The 10,979-nt window shown below is 54.9% G+C and overlaps 1 protein-coding gene across 1 annotated transcript in view; it reads left to right on the plus strand.

Annotated features, from left to right (window-relative positions):
- The window catches only part of IQGAP3 (IQ motif containing GTPase activating protein 3), a 40,927-nt gene extending 32,429 nt beyond the window's left edge, over nt 1–8,498 (plus strand). Inside the window, exons 28-38 of the mRNA XM_004388477.3 lie at nt 1,555–1,639; nt 2,068–2,300; nt 2,664–2,796; nt 2,885–2,987; nt 3,654–3,780; nt 4,726–4,813; nt 5,674–5,886; nt 6,334–6,500; nt 6,796–6,897; nt 7,338–7,446; nt 8,047–8,498. Coding sequence (XP_004388534.1) covers nt 1,555–1,639; nt 2,068–2,300; nt 2,664–2,796; nt 2,885–2,987; nt 3,654–3,780; nt 4,726–4,813; nt 5,674–5,886; nt 6,334–6,500; nt 6,796–6,897; nt 7,338–7,446; nt 8,047–8,160 — 1,474 coding nt within the window. The 3' untranslated portion in view covers nt 8,161–8,498. The remainder of the gene's footprint in view (nt 1–1,554; nt 1,640–2,067; nt 2,301–2,663; nt 2,797–2,884; nt 2,988–3,653; nt 3,781–4,725; nt 4,814–5,673; nt 5,887–6,333; nt 6,501–6,795; nt 6,898–7,337; nt 7,447–8,046) is intronic.
- The last annotated feature ends 2,481 nt before the right edge of the window (nt 8,499–10,979 follow it).

Here is a 10,979-nt window from a genome sequence, read left to right on the forward strand (position 1 = left end):
GAAGGGAGGGGGCGGGCCAGAGACGGAGCTGGGAGGGCTCAGAGGGACTGTGAGCCAGAATCCCCTGCTAGAGAGCTGAGCTGGACGTCACCAGAGCCCAAGAAGGGAGCCTGAAATGATCATGGGGACACGTTATTATCTGAAAGCAGATGGGGAAAAACAGGACTCTTTAGTCCACAAAGTTGAAAAAAAAAAAAAATCTTCAAACTGGTAAAGCACTTTATACTTAAATCCCCTTTCATAGGCTTGCTGTACAGAGTAAATGTGGTAAATCGGCCTGTGACAAATGCTATTTTGTTAGCTGCTATTATTTATCGTTATATTATTATTTTAGCTTCATAACCCAGAGAGATAGTCTTATCCCCATTTTACAGATGAGAAAACTGAAGCTCATAGGCTAAATGGTTTGCCCAAGGTCATATCACCCATAAGTGGCACAGCCAAATTTAAACCAGGTCTCTGACCCCGATTTTAAGATTCACTATGAACTGACGTTCTTAAATTTCAATCAATAAATGGGTTTTGAAAAGCAAATTAGTGGAAATGTGGCCAGATGGACATCCTCTCGGTCCATCCATCGTTCAGCCAGCGTCCCTGGTGCTCAGTGCTGCATGGGGCAGGGTGCAGGTGCCAGAGAGAAGAGCCTGCCGAATGCATAATCAGTGCTCCAAACTCAGAGAACCGGACTAAGGATGTCTAATTAGGGTTCAGAGAAGCGTGCCCTCGGCCAAATAAAGGGAAGTACACAGTGAGCCGTAAACTTCTGTCTCTGGTACCCTAGGAGGTGGAAATAGCTTTTAAATGAATTTAATTAAATTTGTAGGTGGCAGATCTATAATAGGAATAACAATAATAAGGTCTGGTGCGTTTGAGTAGCACTCCACCATTGTACATTACTTTCACTTGATCCTCACAAAAACCGCATGAAATAAGGAGGCCAAGAACCATCATTCCAGTTTTCCAGACCAGGAAAGAAACTCAAAGGGGAAGAAAATAGCTGAGGGGATGTCTCTGGTTAGCGGTGGGGTCGGGACTGGAACCTACAGCCTTTACTCCCGGTTCGTTGTTCTGGGTCTTGTGTCTAGCCCGGATCAGGACCCTCACAGGTGCTGTGTAATGGCTGACAAGGCTGGTAGCCTCCGAGCTTCCTGGGCTGTCCTGGGACAGGGTTCGGGCTGTGGGTGTCAGATACCCAAGGTATAGGTCAAAGAGCCTCTGTGAGGGGAAGAAGGATGGATATGGGATCTGAAATGTTCTGCATAGGATATTAGAGGGGGCCAAAGAAGAGGCCCTCAGACTAGGTTGCAGGCTGTGTGAGAACTTGGTGGATGACAGGGCCCTGGTCTGGGGTGCGGACACAAAGGCTGGGGAAGGGACAAGGCCAGAGAGGTTTGGAGGAAGGCAGCAGGTGCCTGGCTGTGGACAGTGGAGGGACAATGCTCGAGCTCCACCCCAGTGTGGCTGAGCCCGGGAAGGCCAGGCAGGCAGGCCCTGGTGCCTTGAGCTCTGGTAGAGAGACGGACAGCGCCACAGCACACTCTTGCTTGTCCCCAGGTACGGGATGCGCTATGTGGCCAAGGTCCTGAGGACAACTCTGGCAGAGAAGTTCCCTGATGCCACAGAGAGCGAGGTCGATAAGGCAGGTGTTGTCCCCCTTCCTCACCTCCTGAGCCCTTCTTTACCCTGCTGGGACCTGGGACCCCCACCACACCCTGGCTGAGACAAAAGGACAGAAAACCCTGTGCTGTAAAAATCCAAGAGGGAAAAGATTCTCTACCTGTAAATCGGCCCTGGCTCACCAGCAGGGCCTCAGGTGGCAGCTGGAAAGGCACCTGTGACATGAGCCAATAGGGTGGACAACCTTGACTTTTCTGGACATCTGGGTTCACGTTCTAGCTCTTGCTCAAGTTTGCTGTGTGACCTTGAGCAGGTTGCCAGCCTGCTCTGGATCTGTTTTGTCTTCTGTGAAATAAAGGGGTTGACCCAGCCGCGTGAGCTGGGAAAGTAGGGCTGGGGCCGTCCAGGCAGACCCCAGGGCACTTCTGGGACCGTCTCCTCTGTCCTCAGGTGGTAGGGAACCTCCTGTACTACCGCTTCCTGAACCCAGCCGTAGTGGCCCCCGACGCCTTCGACATCGTGGCCATGACAGCAGGCGGTGCCCTGGCCACCCCCCAGCGCCATGCCCTGGGAGCCGTGGCTCAACTCTTGCAGCACGCCGCGGCTGGCAAGGCCTTCTCCGGGGGGGGCCGGCACCTGCGGGTCCTGAATGACTACCTGGGGGAGACGCACGAGAAGTTCAGGTCTGGAGTCCTGGCATCCCCTTCCTCCTCCCTGCACCCTTTTTCTCCTGTTTTCATCCTCCTTCGTGGCCCACTTCTTCTTGGAACCCGTGAAGAGGAGCGGCATAGAGGGACAGGGTATAGGTGGTGGGCTGGAGGATGGATGGGTAGAGGGACTCCCCGGCAGAGAGGGGAAAGGGCTGTTAAAGGAAGCTGGCTTCAGGGGAACATTGGGAGGGAGGTGGGGCAGGACAGAGGGGCAGGAGCTGAGACGGGTGAGTCAGGATTGGCTGGAACAGTCACTGGAGAGGGCGGGGGCAGGGGTAATGGGAACAAGAAGCGTGTTGGGGGGCCTTCTCTCACATGCCCTTCCTCTGGAGACAGGAAGTTCATCTGCCGAGCCTGCCAGGTGCCAGAGCCAGAAGAGCGTTTTGCAGTGGACGAGTACTCGGACATGGTGGCTGTGGCCAAACCCGTGGTGTACATCACCGTGGGGGAGCTGGTCAACACACACAGGGTGAGGGGCCGCAGCCTGGAGGGTGCTGGTAGGGGCCGGGCTGTTGGAAGTCAGACCCTACATCTGCTCTTTTCCCTTCTCCTTGCAGCTGTTGCTGGAGCACCAGGACTGGATCGCCCCCGATCACCGTGACCCCCTGCATGAGCTCCTGGAGGACGTGGGGGAGCTGCCTACTGTCCTTGACCTCATTGGTGTGTGCCGTCTGTCCATGGCAGCTCGGGCCGGCTGGGGGGCTACAGGGAGGGACGGGGAGGCAGGACATGTGAGAATGCCCTCTCCCGAGTTTTTGTTCAGTCTGGGATGTGTGCCAGGCAGCTAGTTACTCATTCTCCCTCCCTCTCCTGTCTGGTCCTGAGATGGACACATGGACACAGACTGATCTGGGGAGAGTGGGCAGACAGCAGAACCCAGTACCATCGTATAAATGGGCAGTGAAATGGTGTGAGACAGATGTGGGGAGAATAAGGGCCTGTTCTGGGTGGGCCGGGACAGTTCTCCACTCGCATTATTTCAATCTCAAAAGGTTTCTGGTGAGGAGGGATTTCAGGATCTATGGGATGGAGGGCAGGAAGCCAGCTTTCAGGGGTGGATGACGGATGGGAGAGAGCCAGGAGCTCCAGGCTTGGGGAGGCACAGCCCCCTGCCATCAGGGCACCCAGGGCTGAGGGTATGGGGGAGGCACGAACCTAGAACACAGCTCTGTGGGTAACAGTCCTTCCATCAGTGCTCAGGGTTGAGGGCAGGGTGGGAAAGCTTCCTGGAAGAACTTGGTGCATGGAGTAGCATATTTACCGCGACCTCATCTGTGCGTGTGTATGTGTCTGTCTGTCTCTCTATCACTCCTCACCCTGCCTCAGGGGAGAACATAGCTGCAGATGGGAACATGGATCTGAGCAAGCTAGAAGTGTCCCTGACACTCACCAACAAGTTTGAAGGACTGGAGACAGACGCTGACGATACCAATGCCCGGAGCCTGCTGCTGAGGTGGGTGAGACCGGCCTCAGCCCCTGCTCACCCGGGCCCTCTTCTCCTTCAGGAGGTTCTCCCTGAGGCCTGCCTAGCGTTCCCCTTTGCCGCTGCCTCAGCTGCTTTGCTTCTGGCAACCTCAGCGTTTTGCTCTGTGTGGTAGCTGAAGGCAAGGGTATTGGCAGCCGTGGATGTTGGCATGTTGTGCTATTTACCAAGCGCTGTTTCACACGTTATCATGTGATCATAGGACAAACTATGAGGTAGATGGTGGTTTCCCTGTTTACCACTGAGGAAGAACACTCAGTAGTTAAGTGACTTGCCCAAAGTCCCACAGCTGGCCGGTGGTGGAGCTCGGGTTCTGATTCCTGGTTCTTGTTGGGTGACGCTGGGTAGATAGGCATGGGGCTTTTCTTCACCACTTCTGCAAAGATAAGGGGGCCCCCAGCGGGGTTGGGCTGTCATCTGGGCAGAAGAGGAACCTTCTGAAGTTCCCACTTAAACTCCCTGCCATTCATTCATTTGCTCATTCAATAAACAAGCAAGCTGGATGGGCTCCTCTGTCCTGAGATCAAAGGACTTCCAGCCGAGTGGGGCTCGGGGTGAAGACACAGTCAGAGAGCCACCAAGAGGGAGGTGGATGGCAGGTGCATTGAGAGCTCAGGAGAAGGGACACCTGGGCTGGGAAAGGTCTCACAGAGGAGGAAGGACTCAGAGGAAGACAATGGGGCGGGGAGGTTAGGCAGGGGACACAGAGGTAGAAGAGGGCACAGTGTGCTCAGAACTACAGGGAGTTCTGTATTATCAGACCATCAGCCCACCGCCTGCCAGGTCTCCCTCTAGGCTGCCTTCTCCTCACAACACCTGCCCTCCTCCTGCTTGCTCTCCGCTCTCTGGCCAGCCCCATGTTCAGACCCTTCCCCTCCCACCTCACTGCCTCCCATCACTCCCCTCCTCCTGTAGCACCAAGCAGATGCTGGCCGACATCATACAGTTCCACCCTGGGGACTCCCTCAGGGAGATCCTGTCCCTCTCGGCTTCCAGAGAGCAGGTGAGTGCAGCCAGGCCAGCCCACAGGTACTGTCTCGTTCATCACCCCACCTCACCCCACCATCACTGCCGATTCCTTCCCCTGAACCGCCCCCACAGTCTGCCTCAAGCAGACAGCTGTGCTCGCCAGTAATGGGAGCTCTACCCGGCCATGGCCTCTGCCTTGACCTCCAGAGACCCTCAGGCTGCAGGGAACAGCCCTAGCCTCGACATCCCTCCCTGCTCCCCACGCACTGAAACAAGAGTAAGCTCCGGAGGACCCCTGGCCCTTACGTCAGTGCTAGCGGCTGTGAGGGGAGTGCCTAGAGGCACTTTGGGAAGCCTGTCTTGAGCAGAAGCGCCGGTGCTCTGCAGAGGGAGTAGTCCGCTTGAAGGCCTAGAGGCAGAAGAAGGCCGTAAGTGCGTGGGGGGCCAAGGGCAAGTAGGGCCACCTGAAGTGAAAGCTAAGCCAGGGGCTTCCCAGAGAAAAGGTGGTGATAGCTAGTAGTGGCATGTCCCGAAACACAGGACAGACGGAGGGAAATGCCCCCCAAAACCCTTGTGTTATCACAATGCTCCGCTGTTTGGAAGTCCCAGCCAGTGTGTCAGGAATCCTTTACCCTATAGCTTCTGTTTGGGTCCTCCCGGGCCACTCCTTGCCCAGTGGAGATCCATAAGGCCTTCCGTGTCTGTGATGTTGCCCTGTGTTCTTCACAAACCATCCCCATCCCCTTCCCCCAGAAGCCGGCCTGCTGCGGGTACTTTCCTGATGACAGAGAAGTACCCAGATTTCTCTTTGTTGGTGGTGCCCCTGGGGCCTGGCCTCTCTTGGGGGCAGAATGGTAGGGCCTGGTAGACCCCTCCAGCCTCTCCGTCCCCCAGGAAATGGCCCACAAGCAGCTGATGGGTCGGCGCCAGGTCTGTGAGGCCCAGACCCCAGAACCGCTGCGGCGACACCTCTCACTGACAGCTCACTCCCTCCTGCCACTGGCTGAGAAGCAACGGCGCGTCCTGCGGAACCTGCGCCGACTTGAGAGCCTGGGGTTGGTCAGGGCAGCCAACGACTACCAGGGGCTGGTGGATGAGCTGGCCAAGGTAACGAGCTGGGCCTGGCATCTGTGCGTGTGTGCATAGTGTTGGCACCCTGGGGGCGGGCTTTGCCCTGGCGAGGGCCTACCCACAGCTGTCGCCAGCCAGAAGAAGGGAGACCTCCCGCTTAAGACGCTGAAAGAAAGGTTTTAAGATTAGCCGGGCAGGTGGGGGGCGGCGGGGAGTTTCCTTGCAACTCTCTTTTCCTGAAAAACAAAGAGCTTTGAAACCAGTTACTTCTCATGGTGGGGAGGCCCTAAGCTATCCTTTGAGGGTTTGGGAAAGGGATTCTTGCGACTGGCCTGCTCCTAGCGAGAACAGCCTGGAAGTCTTCCTCTTCCTGCTTTTCCTCAAGATCCTCACAGCAAATTGTTCTTGGGCCTGAGTCAGGCCCCCCGGCCCTCCTGCCAGGAAGGGCCAACTCACCCCCTCCCATGGTCCCCCCAACCCCAGGACATCCGCAACCAGCGCCGGCACCGACAGCGGCGGAAGGCAGAGCTGGTGAGGCTTCAGGCCACGTTCCAGGGCCTGAGCGCCAAGACCATGTTCTACGAGGAGCAGGGTGACTACTACAGCCAGTATATCCGGGCCTGCCTGGACCACCTGGCCCCCAGCTCCAAGTATGTGCCAGGGGCTACCTGTGACCTCTTACCCGCTCCATGCCAACCTTCACCCCGCTCTGCTGGCTCTAAAAGGGGAATCTCCCCCCAGCGCAGCATGGTCCTTTCTTGACCCTGGTCGTGAATCTCACTCCTGACATCGGGGGCTCGAGAGCAGCTTCTCCTCCTCCCTTGTCTTCCACCAGTGGGAAGTCTTCCCCAGGGTCTTTTTTCCTCCCTACCAGCTGCACAGAGGTAGTATCTTTGGTGCTGAAGAGTCTGTTGGATGAGTTCTCTGGGGTCTTTTTTTAACCAGGAGTGCTGGCAAGGGGAAGAAACAGCCATCTCTTCACTACACTGCTGCCCAGCTCCTGGAGAAGGGAGTCTTGGTGGAAATTGAAGATCTTCCCGCCTCTCAGTATGTGTTTTCAGAGGGCAGGATGTCAGGCCCTTCCTGTCCCCTAACCTGGGGGTGGAGCTCTGGGCTGGGCACGGGGTTTGCGGGGGAAGCGTGATCCCTGCCTTGAAGGAGCTGCCAGAAAGATGGGGGAGACGGAGCATCCCAGATAGAAAGTTAAGGGCAGCGGGCATGCCCCAAGGAAGAGGATGCTGGGAAGGCTTCCTGGAGGAGAGAAGAGTGGGGTGGGGCCAGGCAGGTAAAAGAAAGATGGGATGGCAGGCACCAGGAGAATCGGGAGAAGTCAGAGAGCTGTGCCTGGTGGCTGGGAGTGACAGAAGGGCAGCCCGGGCTCTGCATGCCACACACTGCTGCCAGGGATGAGGACGGGTGGGTGGGAATATGGGGTGTGGCCCGTGAAAGAAACACTGGATCCTCCTTTTGAATCCTGTTCCTGATAGCTTCAAAAATGTGATCTTTGATATCACCCCTGGGGATGAGGCAGGCAAGTTCGAAGTAAACGCCAAGTTCCTGGGCGTGGACATGGAGCGATTTCAGCTCCACTATCAGGTGAGAGAGCACTCCCACGGGCCCGCCAGATGTCTGCCGCCTTGCTTCCCTAGGCCTTGGGATGACAGCACATCTGTTCCCTGCCCGGTCAGGATGGTCTGTTCCTGAAGGGAAGCGTGGCGGTCTGTTTAGGCCAAGCCCTCTCTCCTCCCGCTCCATGCCCTGATACAGACCCCACAGCAAGCACCTGGGCGAGTGGAGTGGGCTGGTGGTGCTGGAAGCTGTCCGTGTTACCTCACTGAACCCTCCCCACAGCTCTGAAGTGTTACCCCTGTTTTATAAGCTCTGAGGCTGAAAGCTTAAGAAGCAGCCCTCAGTCACAGACCACTGTTCCGAGAAGCAGTGATTTTAAATCCCAGTCTTTTAGCCCTGCTGTTTTGTCTTTTAAGTGAGAAACAGATTTCAAGCCCTGGCTCTGCCTGAATTGCCACCTGGTCAAGTCACTGTAGGGCTGTCTCTCGGCCTCAGTTTCCTCATCTGTGAAGTGGGATGTCAGTGTCTGCCCTGCTGCTTCACTGGGTGTTCGTGTTTTGTAGACTGTGGCTGGGCCACAGCAAGGGGCCCTTAGAGTCCCCTCCCTGCCCCTTTCCTCCCTCCTAGGACCTCCTGCAGCTCCAGTATGAGGGTGTGGCTGTCATGAAACTCTTCAACAAGGCCAAGGTCAACGTCAACCTTCTCATCTTCCTCCTCAACAAGAAATTCTTGCGGAAGTGACAGAGGCCATGGGTGCTATCCAAGCCCCACTTACCTCGCTGGATGCTTTTTTTTGACACTAACTCACTACTCTGCTTCCACGCGCAGACACCGGAGCTCAGCACTGGGCCAGCCTCAAGCATTCTCCACCTTCCCCAGCTGGGAGGAGTCTGCACACCTGGCCACAGGCAGGCAGGGTCTCTCATTGGCTAAAGTGGGCCTTGCCTGGGGTCGGCCTGTGTGGCTTTTAAATCCCAGAACGCCATGGTTTTGGGGCCGGGTGGTGGGGAACGACCTAGGGTCCCCCCCATGGCCTGGGAAGCTACTCCTCTGTGTTTGCTGCTGCTCTCCCTCAGTCAGCCAATATTACAAGCACTACCTGGGCGGCCTGGTTCCCCTCTGCCTTCCTTCTCTCTGCAGACCCCCAAAGCCAGGGCCAGGCTCCCCATCCCTACACCTCACTACATTAGTGGGTGCCCCTTCCGTGCTGAAGCCCAGGCCGCATTGCCGCCGACACCCCATACTCTAGCCCCTTGCTCTTACCACCTCCCAGGGTGGGGTGGTATCAGTGCTTCTCGATGCCCATGTGGCATGGTGGCACTCTCGTCCTTCATGGCGCCATAGGCAAGATGGCCCTCCACTAACCTTAAGTTGCATTCCCGTTTGTGGGTCACTAGGGTATTTATTCTCCCCCCAACCCTACACTCCAGATCAGTGTGAGGCTTTAATCACAGCTTTAATTCCTTCATCTTTTGAACTCAGAGAAGGGTCCTCATTTCCCCTGCTCAGATTGATAACCCTCATGCCCGCCATTCACGCCTTGTATTTAAGTCACCTAGGGTTGGGGCAGTAGGGTTCCCCCTTGTGTGTAAGAGCTCATTATTTCAGCCTCATGTGGTATGATGAGCAGTCTTGCCCCCTTCTCTGTTACCTCGCACATCGCGGCAGACTCTTCCAGGCAATTTCGAGCGGGCTGCAGCCCTGTCTCTGCCACTGTCTCTCTGTTGTCCCCACATCCACCCAACTTCCTGTCCCTGTTGCCCTTCTGATTTCATTTTAATAAAAGCTGTTACCCCCACGTCTGTTGTTAACCCCTCATTTCATTTCCTGCAGAGCAGACCTCCAAGGTCTGGGACAGTTCTTCCCTGAGAGCTGGGGAGTCCTTCCTGCAGCTTCCCCCACCCTCTCCACCAGCCTCCGGTGTGGGCCCACTCTGCCTGCCTGAGCTCGTAAAACCTTAATGAGATGTGGCGTTCATTCCTCTCTTCCCTCCCCCAGGGGACAGAGAGGAGGAAGGAATGCTTAGGTTTTGATTCCATTTTTATCGGCCACTCTAAAGACTATACTGAGAGGAGGAGAAATGACTCGAGTTCTACCCCACCCATTCTGCACACATTTCCGCAGGTTCTTTTTCTGAGTTTGGGGGATGGCACCAAAGGTGCGTGAGCCGCAGCTCCTTAGGTATTGTGGGTTCAACACTCTGATCAAAATCCCCTTTCCACAGGGTAAGTCTCCACCTTCCCTGCCTGCTTCTTTAGGAAGTAGGAAGGGAAGTTGAGGGGGAGGGGAGTAGTATAGAGAGACACCTGCCTGCCTTCTGAACTCCCAAGCAGTCCTTGCTGGGGACCCACATGCTAGCCTGGTACAGCTTGCCTCCCTGCACTTCATTCCATTCTGTCACTCAGGATCTGTCTTGCTGTCACACTCAATCTCAGTCACAGCCTCTCTGCCCCTTAACGTGTCACAGCAAAGACTTGAAGCACTGCCTTGCTCAGGGTGACAGTGACACATACCAGTAGGTCCAAGTTTCTACACGAGATCAGTCATCATTAAAAATCTCACACCGAATGGCTCCAACACGATGCTACTGTGATGCTCACCCAGTCATGGTCTCAGCCACATAGAGCACATACAGAAATGTCAAAATAGCTACCATTTATTGAGGACCTGTCGCGGGCTGGGTTATTTATATACACTGACTTCGCACAACGATCTTACGAAGGTAAGCCATCGCCATCTTTGTTTAATGTGTAAAACAGGTTCATTTGGCAGGGCTGGAGAGCTGCCCAAGGCTACACAATTGGGAAGGCAGAATAGGGCTTCAAACGCAGGCTCATCTCATCCACTCAGAATTTTCACATTTCCCTGTATTTTTCTCTTTCCCGAGAAACATTTCCAGTTCCTTCAACCCACCCTCTCATACCATGCTCTCAAACCCACCCCACCTTCCTCTACCCTGGTCGTGGTCCCTGATGGGCTTCAGTTTATCAGTGTCCTTCCTAACCAAGGCCCAGTCTGAGATACAGGCACTTTGCCTCCTATGGGTGGGAGTATACCAGTGCAACCTCTTTTGAGGACAATTTGGCAAAATCAGAAATGTAAGTGCAGGATGTCATGACAATTCAATGGAGAAAAAAATAGGCTTCAACAAATGGTGCTGGGACAATGGGTATCCACATACAAAAGTTGGATCTCTACCTCACACCATATACAAAAATTAACTCCAAATGAATCGTAGATCTAAATGTAAGAGCTAAAACTATAAAACTCTTAGAAGGAAACATAGATGTCAATTTTCATGACCTGGATTAGGCAATGGTTTCTTAGATAACATACCAAAAGCACAAGCAACAAAAGAAAAAAATAGATAAATGGGACTTCATTACAATGAAAAACTTGTACTTCACTGCCTTTGACTCATAGCGACCTCATAGGGTTTCCAAGGCTGTAAATCTCTGCAGAATCAGACTGCCACATCTTTCTCCCGTTCAGCCACTGGTGGTTTTGAGCCGCAACCTTTTGGTTCGCAGTCGAGCGCTTTAACCACTGTGCCACCAGGG

This window comes from Trichechus manatus, unplaced genomic scaffold (genome assembly GCF_000243295.1).
Source record: "Trichechus manatus latirostris isolate Lorelei unplaced genomic scaffold, TriManLat1.0 scaffold00213, whole genome shotgun sequence".
NCBI classification, from domain to species: Eukaryota; Metazoa; Chordata; class Mammalia; order Sirenia; family Trichechidae; genus Trichechus; species Trichechus manatus.